The 14490-nt window shown below is 49.2% G+C and overlaps 3 protein-coding genes across 3 annotated transcripts; all 3 read left to right on the top strand.

The window, feature by feature from the left end:
• Positions 1 to 1649: 1649 nt before the first annotated feature.
• Positions 1650 to 3432, top strand: PEX2_027800 (putative CECR1 family adenosine deaminase; the record flags this gene model as incomplete). The annotated part of the gene is made up of 2 exons (XM_016740055.1): positions 1650 to 1773; positions 1829 to 3432. The coding sequence occupies 2 exons, from the start codon at positions 1650 to 1652 to the stop codon at positions 3430 to 3432; spliced, it is 1728 nt and encodes a 575-aa protein (XP_016593466.1).
• Positions 3433 to 3829: 397 nt separating this feature from the next.
• atg2 (uncharacterized protein) lies at positions 3830 to 10339 on the top strand (the record flags this gene model as incomplete). The annotated part of the gene is made up of 4 exons (XM_016740054.1): positions 3830 to 3994; positions 4099 to 9288; positions 9342 to 10262; positions 10322 to 10339. The coding sequence occupies 4 exons, from the start codon at positions 3830 to 3832 to the stop codon at positions 10337 to 10339; spliced, it is 6294 nt and encodes a 2097-aa protein (XP_016593465.1).
• A 2005-nt stretch (positions 10340 to 12344) lies between these two features.
• Positions 12345 to 14193, top strand: PEX2_027780 (oxidoreductase, short-chain dehydrogenase/reductase family; the record flags this gene model as incomplete). Its single annotated transcript, XM_016740053.1, has 3 exons — positions 12345 to 12795; positions 12860 to 12942; positions 12991 to 14193. 3 exons carry the CDS (start codon positions 12345 to 12347, stop codon positions 14191 to 14193), a joined length of 1737 nt encoding a protein of 578 aa, XP_016593464.1.
• Positions 14194 to 14490: the final 297 nt, after the last annotated feature.

Below are 14490 nucleotides of genomic sequence, written 5' to 3'. Positions count from 1 at the left end.
TATATCCCTGATTATACATAGAAAAGTCTCTTGCACAGAGTATGCTTTTGTTCCACCTTGGTATATATCTAAAGAGACATTTAAAAGGACTGGCTAAAAAGACCGGCTAAAAGACATCACAAGGCCGCATACGCGCCCACTATTCTTATATCTTGAAGATACATATGCGAACATACACTTTGTACAAATCTCACCGAATGAGAAACTCAACACAAGCCTCATGGGGTAACTTAGGCGCTGGTATCTCGGGATCCTCCCTTGACCCCCTTGGTTGGCTCCACCTTGAACTCTTTTTGAAATTGCGGGTATTTGGTCTATCGAGTTTGTAAAAGTAACATATAAATGAGCTTCATTGAATGGCAGGAAGGTTTGCTATCCATGTCGTTATGTGGACCCCATCCTGCATGGCCTGCAGACAGGAAAATGCTAGTGACAAAATTGTAAGCCGTGACAGGCAGTATATCTATCACACCAGTGGCATATAGAGAAAAGAGTTCACACCTTTTGGCAAAAAAATCCTTCTGCGGGAAGAGATCTGTCTTCGCGTTCTCAATGGTTGCTTTGCGCTCATCTCCATTCAAGCAATCCACAAGTTTTTTAAATCAGAGAGGAAGGTTGGGCTTCTCTCCGTGAGCCTTTCCAAATGCGGTTTCTCTCTGATAAACTCGACCATGTCATCTAGGAAACGAGTATCTGAAATTCATTCTGAGAAGATATCCTTGTAAAGGGGTTGCTTCTCATCATCAATAGGTGTAATGGCATAGATTGTTTCCAATTTGACATTTGCTTTATACAACTCTTTTTGACCCCATGAGTTCTCACAGCACCACGACATCTCTTGTAATAGGTATATGCAGGTAAGCATGAATTCGGGTGCTCTTTTTGTGCGAATGGTGATCTGTGATAAAGAAATGACTGCAAGACCAATCATAGGAACCGTAATTGAAAGTATAGTTACTATTCTCCAAAGAAGCTTTTAAACGGCTATTGGAAACTCAAAATTTCACGCAATAAGGTGAAGACACCCAAATGCCGTTGACATGATGGCTAAGGTTGGAATTGCCATATGCGTTGCATTCGTTGGTTCCGAGGGAATATTGTCGTTGGCTATACGCTTAACGGACTGATTGTCTCGACGACCACGGGTATTGGTGATAATTTCCCAGAAATGATGATAAAAAAATTTCAGAAAAAGGAAGGTCGATTGTTGAGGTTGCAAGAGAACAAGGCATATCGAAGTGGCGACATTATTAGAGAAGTGGGTAGCGAAAGAGAATGCAGCTAGAGATTCGAAGAGCATGAAGCAGGACATGTCATCTTTTTCTACGACTTCAGCTTGACAGCACTTTATATATTCCCGTGACCCTTCTGCTGTGATTTAATGTATCTATGGATTCATGTTGCTTTCTCGCTTCAGGCAATGCTTCCAGTAAGCCTTTTTCTTTTCTTCCCTTTTTTGTACAAAATACCGAATCATCTTCGTCTGCATTTGAAATCTAAAGGCGTTTCTAATCTGCGCCAATCAAAAGAAAGTAGAGAAATCTCAACCAGAAGACGAAAACGGATAAGGCGGGGGAGCGTATCTTTCCCCTCCCGAAAATCCGATCCACTTTAAGCCTCGACTTTACCTTTTTGAATCACCTCAAATCATGGCAAATCCAGAGAATGAATGGGAGTTGGAGGAGGGTATCCCTCAGGTTGAGGACCCCTTTATCCAACAATATCTAAAAGGACGCGATGCTTTAATTATGGAAGAGAAAAAGCGACGTCACGGTATATTTCACACTCAAATCAAGTGTCAAAAACCATGTCTAACATTTTTTGGCAGATGCAAATCTGCGCAAATCTCTATCACCTATCGCCGCCCGGGCGACGAAGATTGTGTCGCAGATCCGAGCTCAGGAACAGAACGAGCTGTGGTCAAGTGGATTGGAGGAGGACCTGGCCCACCAGACAGATGAGATCCTCTATCCTGGTGTCATGTTCAATCTGGCTAAAGGCCGCATGGAAACGACTAAACTATGGAAAATCGTGGAAAAGATGCCAAAGGGGTCCCTCCTGCATGCCCACATGGACGCCATGTTCGACATTGACTTCCTAATTGATCAGGCATTTTCCACGCCTGGCATACACATGTTAGCACTGAAGCCGTTGATCACAGCCAAGGATTATGAAGAAGCGCCCGTGCTTTTCCAGTATTCCTCGCAGCCTCTAGAAGTATCCGAGGACAAGCCAAGTATGTGGTCGGAGGCATACGAGGCTTCGTCATTGATCTCGATTCAGAAAGCCGCCGCCTCTTTCCCTAATGGGGGAGAGAAGGGCTTCCGCGAATGGTTGAACAATCGATGTGTCCTTGTGCCGGAGCATTCATATCACCACCACCATGGAGTAGACGCGATTTGGTCTATCTTCACAAAAACTTTCCCTATTGTCGACTCTCTCTTGATGTATGAGCCCATCTTCCGTGCCTGTTTGTTCCGGTTGCTCGGACAGCTTGCCGAGGATGGAATTCGATACGTGGAGTTCCGTATTGCGTTTGTCTTCCAGTTTCGGAAAGAAGGAAACGACAAACCCGAAGAAGGCTACTTTGAGTGGTGTCGCGTGGTGGAAGATGTTGTGGCTCAGTTCAAAGAAACGGATGAAGGGAAAGACTTCTACGATCCTCGCATTATCTGGACTACGCTCCGGTGGTTTGGCAATGAGGCGATTGTCAATAGCATGAAGGAGTGCATCGAAACAAAGCAGGAGTTCCCCGATCTGATCAGTGGGTTTGATCTTGTTGGCCAAGAGGATAACGGTAGGCCGCTAGTCGACATTGTCCCGGTGCTATTTTGGTTCCGAAAGAAATGTGCGGAAGAAGGTGTTGATATTCCCTTCTTTTTCCATGCTGGAGAATGTCTCGGTGATGGCGATGCGACAGACCACAATCTATTCGATGCCATCCTTCTTGGCACTCGACGAATCGGCCATGGGTTCTCACTTTACAAGCATCCCCTACTCATTGATTTGGTCAAAGAGAAGAAGATCCTTGTTGAATGCTGCCCGATCTCGAACGAAGTGCTCCGCCTTGCTAGCTCCATCAAAGCCCATCCTTTGCCCGCGCTATTGTCCAGAGGTGTCCCCGTTTCGCTGTGCAACGACGACCCCGCAATTCTTGGCCACGGAAGGAATGGATTGACGCATGATTTCTGGCAGGCTTTGCAGGGGCTCGAAAATGTGGATTTGGTCGGCCTATCGATGATGGCTCAGAACTCCATCCGGTGGAGCTGCTATGAAGATGAGTCGACCGCCGAGTGGAAAGCTGGCATTCAAAATGGGGTAATGGGGAAGGGACTGAAGTCTAAACGTCTGCGAGATTTCGCTGCGGATTTCGAGAAATTCTGCGAGTGGATCGTGCTGGAGTTCGCTGAATTCGATGCTGGGGATGATTGAAGTTCGATCATGTTGATCACGATATACGAGTCAAATATAGAGCAGGAACAAATATAAGACCACGAAAGCCGTTTTCTTTGGTAGTAGTCCAACTGGTGCACTTTGTATGCCAAAATTTGCAATTGTTGAAGTAATTTGAAACCTATCACAAGTCCATGAGAAGATAATTGGTCAAATCTGTTGTCAATCGGTGAGTTGGCACGTCGGCGCCTGACTCGGGTCACTTATCGCGCCTTTATCAGGTGCCCGGAACGTCATTGTTGAACATTCCCCCCTTCACGACCTCCCCCCCATCCACTCCGCTTTGTCGGAGCTGGCTGCTTTATTGTTTTCGTTAAGCTATTTTCGATGATACGAGTCCGCACATGAACGAGCCCTGTCCTGGCTTCTAGTCACGATGGCGTCGTATTTCATGCCATCGTTCTTCCAGAAGCGGCTCCTTAAATACGCCCTATCTCGCTTGGGCCTGGTCGACACAGAGGCCTTGGATCCAGATAACCTAGGCATCCGCTGGGGACAACGGTCTACCATCGAGTTGAAGGATATTGGCCTCAAATTAGAGGTGAGTGGGCGCGGTGACCCTCCGCGGGCGGCGGGGCGGCCTTTCGTTATCATCAAACGCAAGCCATGGAGCAGTGCGGGCTGACTATTTACATCGCGGACTAGAAATTATCGACTCTACTCAATCTTCCTCCTTCGTGTGAGCTGCTCAGCGCCCGAGTTCAGCTTCTTCGAATCACTCTTCCTGCCGATTTCCACAATAGCGGCATCCTGTGCGAGGCAAACGGCATCGATGTACATATTCGGTTGTTATCAGAGGATTCAAAAGCGGGACAGCACACCAAAAATAAGGGCGAAAAAGATGACTATTCGGCGGTGCCCACACCGTCTGGTCTTGCGGAGTCATTCCTTGAGTCTGAGCCCAAGGAGGAAAGGGAAGAGCTGCAAGCCGCAATATCGTCACAGTCGCAGGTCCTGCCCCACGACCCGTTAGCCTGGTCCACAGATGACGATAACGAGCTCGGTCTTGGGAGTGAGACTTTATCACTGCCGAGCTTTGTGGCCGGGTTCTTGAAAGGTGTTGTGGATCGACTCCAACTCAAGATAAAAGATGTAGTTGTACGAGTGGACATGGAGTTGAAGCAAGATGGAACATCAAAACGGCAGCCGGAACATAAGCCGGACCTTGTCGCAGGTCTATTGAGCGTCGGGGAAATCGATGTACACGGAGTATCTGAGAAAACCGCTGGCCTGGGGGAGGGCCTCCCTTTCCGAGAAGGCAAGCGGCTCATCTCAATTGCCGATATCAATGTTGGTTTAGGTTCGGACCCATCGGTGTTCTCAAACTACTCTAGGTTTGCTGCCCCTGCATCTCCATCAACAACTATGCGGTCAAAAGGAAGTCAGCCGTCAAGCAGAGCGCCATCACCCTCTCCATTGGATCGCTCTGAGGAAGAACCCCTTGCGATGACCCAATCAACTATTTTCGAGCCGCCGCGAGCTTTTGGCTATTCAAGTACCACTACAGACAATTTGGAGGCCTCTGCATTTTCCCATGGCCGATTCTCAGACGCCGATTCTGAGTCAGGTAGTCACAGGGGTGGATATCTGGAGGATTCTCAAATATTCGGAGATGACCCTTTCCAAGACAACCCAGGTTACCTAGACTCGGTTATTGACACCCAATTCGATGATTTTGATGATGAGCAGTCACCGGTAATACATCCCCAAGAAGACCGACAGACCGGGAGTGAATGGAGAAGCCACTTGTCTCGTGGCCCACAAAGTTTGTATCAGAGCCAACAGCTCGAATACACTGACGAGCCCTTGATCCCCTCTGACAGCTATCATATGTCCCGAACTTACGGCACGCATCATAGCCAAATTGGCTCTCAAATTGACGAAATCCCGCCACCCACGCAGCATTACAATGATTACAACGAAACTGAACATAAAGAAATATCACAATTGAGCGTGTCATCCTATCATTCTAATACATCTCCTCCACGCTCAGAGCCTGATAGTACGGGCTCAAGAGAAGAGACCCAAAATGCCGATCTCAACGAGTCCAAGCTTTTCTCCCACGATGAAGCGCAAAGCCTTTACATGAGTGCTATCAGCCAGGATCCGAGTGAGAGCTTCATGCCACAAATGCCAGGTGCATGGGGCTCGTTTGGTGGTGACTCCTCAACCTCCCGGACTGCCTTTGATGACCGATCTGAAAACATCGCACCTATTGAGCTGGCACACTCCACCCAAGTTGAAGATGAACCGAATTCAAGATACACAGCCCCATCAGAAGACAACATCACTGAACAACATGATTTGGACGACCAAGCCCAATCTCAAACATTGCACAAGGACAGACCCTCAACCCCGTCATCTCCTGGGTTGCACAGAATCAATGAAATGAAAAAGTCGGTGTTGACTGTGGACAAGATTTTGCTATGGCTCTCGCCTCCTGATTCCGAAGAAGTATCAGCTGAACCGTCACCTGTGTCACAAAAGGAGAACGCAGACAGTGATCTGAATGAATCCACGGCTAGCTTTGGGGACTCTGCACCAGAAGAAAGTCTACTTGCTTCTAGAGTTTACAAATCTACAAGGTTTGGAAGAGACTTTGTAGAGGCACGGGCTCAGTCAAGTGCTGGGACTGAATTACCTGAAATTGCCGTTGAAGTGTTCTCTGTCTCTGTACATTTCGATATTGCAACTGGTTGGCTTCTAACCAAGATAGGACAAAAGTTGTCTCACACTCTTGGTACGGCTGAAACAGATCCGTCTGAGAAGCAGCCGCGAAAGGACCTGCCCGCGCGCACACCACCTGTTCATCTTGTCATCCACACACTTTCAATAAAATTCATCGAACGTGTTTCGGGGCATGTATATTCGTCCGATAATAGTGGTTCGCCTTTGTCTCCCCCCTACAGCATGGAAGATGTGATTCTTCGCCTTACTCTGTCTGGTCTGGATGCTCGCCTTTCAGCCCAAAGTACAACTACGAAGCTGAATCTTGGCGTGTCCAAGTTTGCATTCGGATTCGCCTCAGAGGATATCGTATTCTTTGATGAAAGGTTGAAGATGCGTGAATCCACGCGTGATGTTTTATCCCCTTCCCAGGGAGATATTTCTATCTCTTTGGTCAAATCTGCTGATCTGGCCAAGGTTGACATCTCCACACTACCTCTCCACATCAATCTCAACATACAGCGCCTGGAAGAGGTCCTAGGCTGGATGGGTGGACTGAGCACCATTCTCGAACTTGGAAGTTCCATGTCGTCGGTGTCAACGGTCAAAGGCGGCCCGCCACCTTCCAAACAGCGCCCCCGTGGTGTGCATTTCGAGACACCCGCCCCAGCTATTGCCACAACCAAGGGCACGTCAACCCTATGGAAAGTCAATGCCCGGCTTGGTGCCATCCTGTTGGATGTTACTGGAGAAACCCATTGTCTTCAACTTACCACGACCGCCGTCAAAATCGTCAGCAGGTTTGAAGGGATTGGTATTCAAATAGACAAGGCCAAATTAATTGGACCATTTTCGATTGATGACGCTTCATCTGAGACTCCCGCCAAAATCACACTGAACAACATCCGCCTTGAGTTCCTTTTTGCCCCGAAAGAGGTTGATCTGGATCGTCTTTTGACATTGATTACCCCATCCCAGGACAAATTTGAGGTCGAAGATGATATCATGCTAGACACATTGTTGCGCCAGCGACGCCAAGGATCTGTTCTTCGTGTGACAGTGGGGCGCCTGGAAACGTACATTTCAGATACCAGTGGATTAGAGCCTCTCTCGTCTCTTGCTGTCGAGCTGAGTCGGCTTTCCAATGTCACCAAGTATTTGCCGGAAGATGACCGCCCTGGTATTCTTACTTTGATGCTAGTTCGTGACTTCCAAGGACACGTCCACGTTGGTGGAGAAGTCGGGGACATAGAAAGTCAACTTACCGATGTTGAAGTTGCACACATCACCATGCCTTCGCTCACTGCGGCCCAAATCGGAACCGTGACCGTCACCAGGAATAAGGACGAAGAGCTGGTGGGGCATGCCCTGTGGCCTCCGAACAAAAGTCAAGATCCAGACCAGTCCTATCCGCCGGTCCTCATGGCTCGTTTCATACCCGATGAGATGGATCCTACCTACAAGATCAAACTGCACAACCTCCTTGTTGAGTACACGGTACCATCAGTGACGGCCTTCCTTGGATTGGGTGGCGACAAGATGAGCGGAGATCTGGCCAGTAGTATGGTCAACTCTATCGCCAATCTTGCAGAGCACTCAATACCGTCACCTTCGATTCCCGGGCGATCGATGTCAAATGAATCCAGCTCCTCGACAAAGCCGGTCAAATTGGCAGTTGTGTTCAGAGATTGCGTCCTTGGCCTGAACCCTCGCAATTCTCCCGCGAAGGGTCTTGCAGTCCTCACCAATGCCAAGTTCGAAGGAAGTATTGATGGAGAGGAATCTGCGGAAGCATCGTTGGATATTAGGAAAGCCTCGCTCATGATCATTGACGATGCGTACCATGAGGGTGCTGATAATCTGCACCAACGGGGCTCGGTCGTTCCTCAAGACACCCAGGCTCAAGCGTATATTGATAGAGGCTATGTTCCTGTCTCTTCCATCTCATCGGCAACTGCCGGCGTCAAGCTTGCCAGCGCTGATGATGGGACAAAATCTTTGGACGTCGAGCTGAGAGATGATCTGTTGATCCTCGAGACTTGCGCGGATTCAACTCAGACGCTCATCAGCATCATGAATGGGCTTCAGCCTCCAACTCCACCAAACGTCAATATCAAATATCGAACAGAGGTTATGCCCATCCAAGATATGTTCGCCTCGTTCACCGGGGACGCATTTGCGGCTGATCCTCCTATCCCCAGTCATAATGATCTGGCAACTATCTCGGAAGGATCATCCAGGGAAGATCAGCTGACCGACGAACTTGAATACGTCAGCGATTTCTATCCCCTGAAGGGCGGCCCTGGTGGTGTGGGTATGGAAGGCATGGAGGCGGGCTCTAATGATATGCTGGACAGCTTCCATTCTCAGTACCAAGTATCTTCCAGTCTGACAGAACTGGACTTCCAGGAGGACCATTTTGCAAAGAAATCCGCTGTGGGTGGAACCGCTCATCGGTGGGACTCTACCCAAAACACCTACGAGTTTACCAACGACACGAAGCTCGAGCGAAGTCCTTTGCGTGTGCGTGTTCGAGACGTGCATTTTATCTGGAATCTCTTTGATGGATATGACTGGCAGCGCACCCGCGACACAATTTCCAAAGCTGTGATGGATGTGGAAACCAAGGCCACAGAACGCCGTTCCAGGGGCTCACGGTTGTCACCTTCGGCAGAAGATGAAGAGGAGTCTGTCATTGGCGATTTCCTCTTCAACTCCATTTACATCGGTATTCCAGCAAACAAGGATCCACGGGAACTCCACCGCGAGATCAATCATGACATCGATGATTTGACCAGCGAGACCGGGAGCTACGCAACTACCACTACCGTGACTGGGGCTGGAAGTCGCCAGGGCCGGCCAACCTCTAAGAGGGAGAAGAAATTGCGCTTACATCGGAGCAAACACCACAAAATGACGTTTGAGTTGAAGGGTGTCTCCGCCGATCTGATCATCTTCCCACCGGGCTCAGAAGAGACGCAGAGCTCGCTGGATGTGCGGATCAAGGATCTGGAAATATATGATCATGTTCCAACGTCCACATGGAAGAAGTTCGCAACCTACATGCACGAGGCTGGGGAAAAGGAGAGCGATACGAGCATGGTTCACCTTGAAATTCTGACTGTAAAGCCTGTGCCTGAGTTGGCTGCATCTGAGATCGTTCTCAAGGTTTGTTACCCAAGTCATCAAATACCCAGGCCAGTTTCTAACTTGACTCCTAGGCCACTGTTCTACCCCTCCGATTGCATGTCGACCAAGATGCTCTCGACTTCATGAGTCGGTTCTTCGAGTTTAGGGATGAGACCGCCGAACCGTCTGATACCCCAGGCGATGTTCCGTTCTTGCAGCGAGTAGAGATAAACGCCGTGCAGATCAAATTAGACTTCAAGCCTAAGCGGGTTGACTACGCAGGACTCCGGTCCGGCCGTACAACTGAGTTCATGAACTTCTTCGTGCTGGATGGCGCCGATATGGTGCTACGACATGTAATCATCTACGGAGTTTCCGGATTCGACCGAATGGGCCAGACTCTTAACGACATCTGGACGCCCGATGTCAAGCAGAACCAACTGCCCGGTGTGCTCGCCGGTCTCGCGCCGATCCGCTCCCTGGTCAACGTCGGCGGCGGCGTGCGCGACCTGGTTGTCGTCCCAATGCGCGAATACAGAAAGGATGGCCGAATCGTGCGCAGCATCCAAAAGGGCGCCCTAGCCTTCGCCAAGACAACTTCGAACGAGCTGGTCAAACTTGGCGCCAAACTCGCCATCGGCACACAAACCGTCCTCCAAGGTGCGGAGGACATGCTGACTAGCCCCAGCGCACCAGCCGATGACGATTCCTTTGACGAAGACGAGGCTAAGAAGATCTCACTATACGCGGACCAGCCGGTTGGGGTAGTACAGGGACTGCGTGGGGCGTTCAGCGGTCTCGAACGCGATCTACTCTTAGCTCGTGACGCGATCGTCGCGGTACCCGGGGAGGTGGTCGAGAGTGGGAGCGCCAAGGCGGCCGCAAAGGCAGTTTGGAAGCGTGCGCCCACGGTAATCCTCCGACCCGCTATCGGAGTATCCAAGGCCGTGGGACAAACTCTGCTTGGTGCGGGGAATACGCTTGACCCGAGCAATCGGCGCAAGATGGAAGATGTAAGTGGTTTCCGACAACCCCTGTATTGGTGTGTGGATGTGGCTGACGACTGTTTTAGAAGTATAAACGGTACTGAGAGTGAGACACACGAGGCCAGTGCTGGGCTTGCTTTGGGTCTACGGGTGGTTTGGCCCTTGCATACTTCGTACATACGTGCATAGTCGACGGTCATTTTTTTCATTGCTGCGTTTGTTTCGGTTTGATTTTTCTTTTTCTGAGTTCATTGTTACTTTTTTTTTTCTCTCATATTGCTTTATCAGTTTGATACCACCTCATGACCGCATTACGATGTTAAATTGCTCTTGCTTTGCCTTTCACTTCGATCTTTCAAGTCATTTTTAGTTTCAGTCTGCATGACCTAGGGAGTCGTGATTTTGAATAAAGATTAAAAGGTCGGGATCTTTATCCGCGAGATCTATTTCTACTCCACCAAGTACCAGGGGAAAATCCATGTCGATCGCAGTTGCTCTACGTAAACCGCGGTATTATCCGAGTATACTCCTTCGGGCAGTTGCCACCCATTTGGAAGAGTCTGTACTACCAGTAAAGCCCATAGTTCCGATGATCACCTGGTAGCCTGGGGCAGCGAGGCAGCAATCCGTTTAAATTGCATCATGCACCATGCATCATGCATGTGAAACACAAATCTGGGGGTTGCAGTTGTATTGCAGGGCAGATGACTTTGGGCAGATTAAATTGAGATGAGTTGGCATGCCGATCTGTGTACTCCGTACTCCGGTACCAACGTATGTATCTGCATGTGTGCCTTGTTTTTTCCAGGTACGAGGTACAAGGTGCCCGACCATGGATGAGAGTAATCTAGTTGAATCTGCTCACAGCCGACAGTCGGCAATACCTGAATCATGAACATCCATTACGCCGGGATCACATGACCCAAGGAAAAACCCCCCGGTTCCTTGCGGACTGCATCAACGGTGCATCACGATGCGAAGTACTCCGTACTCCATACATACCCAAGGTATGTACAATGTATCCACCCTATGCCTTGGAAGTAAATCCGACACGAATGACCAAGTTATGATGTTGTCAGTGGAGAAGAAGAAAAAAATTTCTTTCGAATTGCCACATTGGAATTCGAACCGGATGGCCAATCAAGGGTGTTAAAGCCGCCACTGCCCGACGGTCATTTTTGCCTTGCTCAGCCCACGTACTAAGACAGGTCGTTCTGTACGCCGACTGGTTCTGGGCTTAAAGAGGCGGTTGGTGAAGATTAGGGATTTGGGGTGGATGATTGGTTGGAGATGGAGACGGGAAGGTGGACGCTAAGAGGATTAGAGGGGACTAACAGTTAGTAGATACTAGTATTACTCCGTAGTAATAGCACTAATCACACTAAATTGGAGATGGAGGCTGAAATCATCTGCAAGTGATTTGGGTTGGGCACAATCCTATTATATTCTTTGTATTCTTTGTATTCTATTCTTATTCTTATTCTTATTCTACTCAAACAACTAATAAGATATAAGGAATACAACATACACATACGGCGTACACCTATACATATCCAAATCCCCGACTTTTCAATGACGTCGACGAGTTGATCGACGAACCATGGGTCCCAGGAACTGTTGAGGGTCTCGACCTTTTTCCCTTCTCTTCGCTTCTTTTTGTCTTTCTCATTGGATCGGTCTGCCCGGTTTCCCCCTGGTTACCAGACTGGTTCGACTGGTTCGACTGGACTGGACTGGTTGCTCATTGTTATTCCAGTGGAGAAATGGGAGAAATGGATAACGTGGATAAGGTGGATATACATACTAACATCCAGGTACATTCCGTGCCCATTTTCTCATTTTATAAAATTACTCTTCCTGCACTTCTGTACCTTGCAGTCTTGTTTATTGTGATCTATTGATATATTGCGACCGGTAAGCCTATCTCTCCCATCCCTTGCGGCGTAAATCTGACGAATCAAGTCCAGTGTGGAGAAGTGGGTTTGGATCTACTGCATTGGATATGTCGACAATCTAAAAAGTGGTCCGAGAACAAGAACAAGAACATCGAGAAGCAGGACTTCAAGAATACAAAGGCGAAATCAGTGATATTCGCAATTGCAAGGCAAAATGAACGAAAACCTCAACTACTCCGCTGCAAATGGCATATGGCATGGCGAGCTGCTGGACAGCCCTATCTGTCATAACTGCCTCCAACTTCATGACCATCATGCATGTCCTACTCCTCTTTCCAAACCCCTTTTGGTAGACTCGGCAGACGCTTTGTCCCTCCCCCCTCGATCCATCAAATCTCGTATCACGGGAGCCCTTTCTCTCCACGATTACCACAAGTTCCTCTCCAAGTCTGCAGACCGCATTAGCGACCCTGTCGATCATGCAGGAGGGAAATTGAAGCGAAAAACAGCTGCATTGCATTTGAACCGCCCATCCCCTCTCACCATCTCTTATCCTGTATCTATCTCCTCTGTCGCCTCGAGTCCTCCGCCGCTGTCTCCTTCCTACTCGCACAGCATCATCTCTCACTGGAGTGAAGAGCCTGAGATCGGGGAAGCCCAGACGGGTAAGTTTCTCCAATTGACTTTCTTGAATCAACCCTCCCGGAACCTTTATTGACATTTCAATAGTTCATTACCAAGCCACCCAAAGCCCACGACTACCCGTTGTCTCGGATCTCGGGACTCGTGCTAGACCTAACAGGAAACGAGTGGTAAGTGGACTGAGATATCACAACAAAGACCCAGCTCACTGATAATAGTCCAAGAATACTTTCCGTGAAAGGCTTCAACAAAGGGCCCAAGCTCAAGCAGAAGAAGCCGAGCGTGCCTCCAAACCTGAAACCTCAGACTCAATGCTGGCCAGTACGCAGGCCGTTGCCACCGTCTCACACGGTGGCGCCTGCTTTGAGATCTTGAATCCGCGCAAGTCGCTGGATCTAGCACGCATCGTCTCATACATTGAAGACGTTGATAATTGCTCCATGGTGTCTATGGACAATCAGCGTGACTCTACTTTCTCCATCGAGCAAGGACTGGACCGGGTGTCCTTGTCCCAATTCACCGATGCCTCATTGCCATCATTTTACTCCACCAACTCGTTGTACACATCCCTCCCAGCCGATCCCCAAACGCCCGAGGGTCAGCCGACGGACATCCCGTCATCCTCGCCACGAATCCGCGAACGATCTCTATCAGACTATTCTGTCAATGAACAAAGTTTTAATTACTGGACCAGACCTGCACAGCGCACTGAATACAACGATTTACGCATCGACACCTATGACCGCCCAAGCAGCGATAGAGAGGCCCAATCACCACGCATGGCTTCCATCACAGAAGAATCCAACCTTCCAAACCTAGACTTCTCCCGCCGACCTTCCACCCCATCGACACAAACCTTCTACTCAGAAAGTGAGATCGGCGAGCCGGGCTCACCGGTCTATGCAAACGGCGACTGGGCCCAAGTCGACGAGCGCGACAGGGGCATCTTATTCGATCTTCAAGAAGACGAAACCACACCCGGCCACCAACATGAACACAACGACTACTCCTTTACCCAAGAACACGAAGAACTACCAACACCCCGCGAAACCCCCCTGGAGACACCAAGTTGTTCACCCATGCACTCACCCATGATGTCAACCTTCGACTCCGCCTACCCCTACCCAAGCTCCATCTCCGCCTCCAAACTCCCACACTACCCCACCCCCTTCGATCCATATACCTACGACCCGGTGTACTTCGACCCGCACGTCCAGTCCGTCCTCGCAGCCGCGAACGCAGAGACGATGGGGCTACGGGGTAGTCCTGCACGCGCACTGGATGAGCTGCAGAGACAAGGGGCGCGGGCTGGCGAGACCAGTCCGCGCTTCGAGTTCCAGAGGAGGAAGAGTGATGAGAGGAAGATGGGAGCGCAGAAGAAGGGGTTGAGGAAGTTCTTTAATTGGAAGTCTGGGAATTAGATGGAATTCTGGGAACTTTGTCTGATAATTGTTACTGCTGGGATTCTGGGAATCTGCAGCTAGGTGTGTGTGTGACTTTTGGACCGGGAATTTGATCATGATTTACGTCCATTGTGATTGTCAAGAGCGTGGCGCTTGGGTGTTGGATTGGATTGGATGGACTGGCTGGATACTGGACTCGATTCTTTTCTTTTGTTTCTTTTGGGGGGGATTTTTCTACCTTGTCTTTTTTTATTACCTTTATTACATCTTTTATTTTGGGTCTGAGACTCGGTTTGTGTCTATATCAATTTACAT

This window comes from Penicillium expansum (assembly GCF_000769745.1).
Source record: "Penicillium expansum strain MD-8 chromosome Unknown contig74, whole genome shotgun sequence".
Lineage (NCBI taxonomy): Eukaryota > Fungi > Ascomycota > Eurotiomycetes > Eurotiales > Aspergillaceae > Penicillium > Penicillium expansum.
Note: the sequence above shows the minus strand (reverse complement) of the source record. Positions and strands in the feature narration are given on the sequence as shown.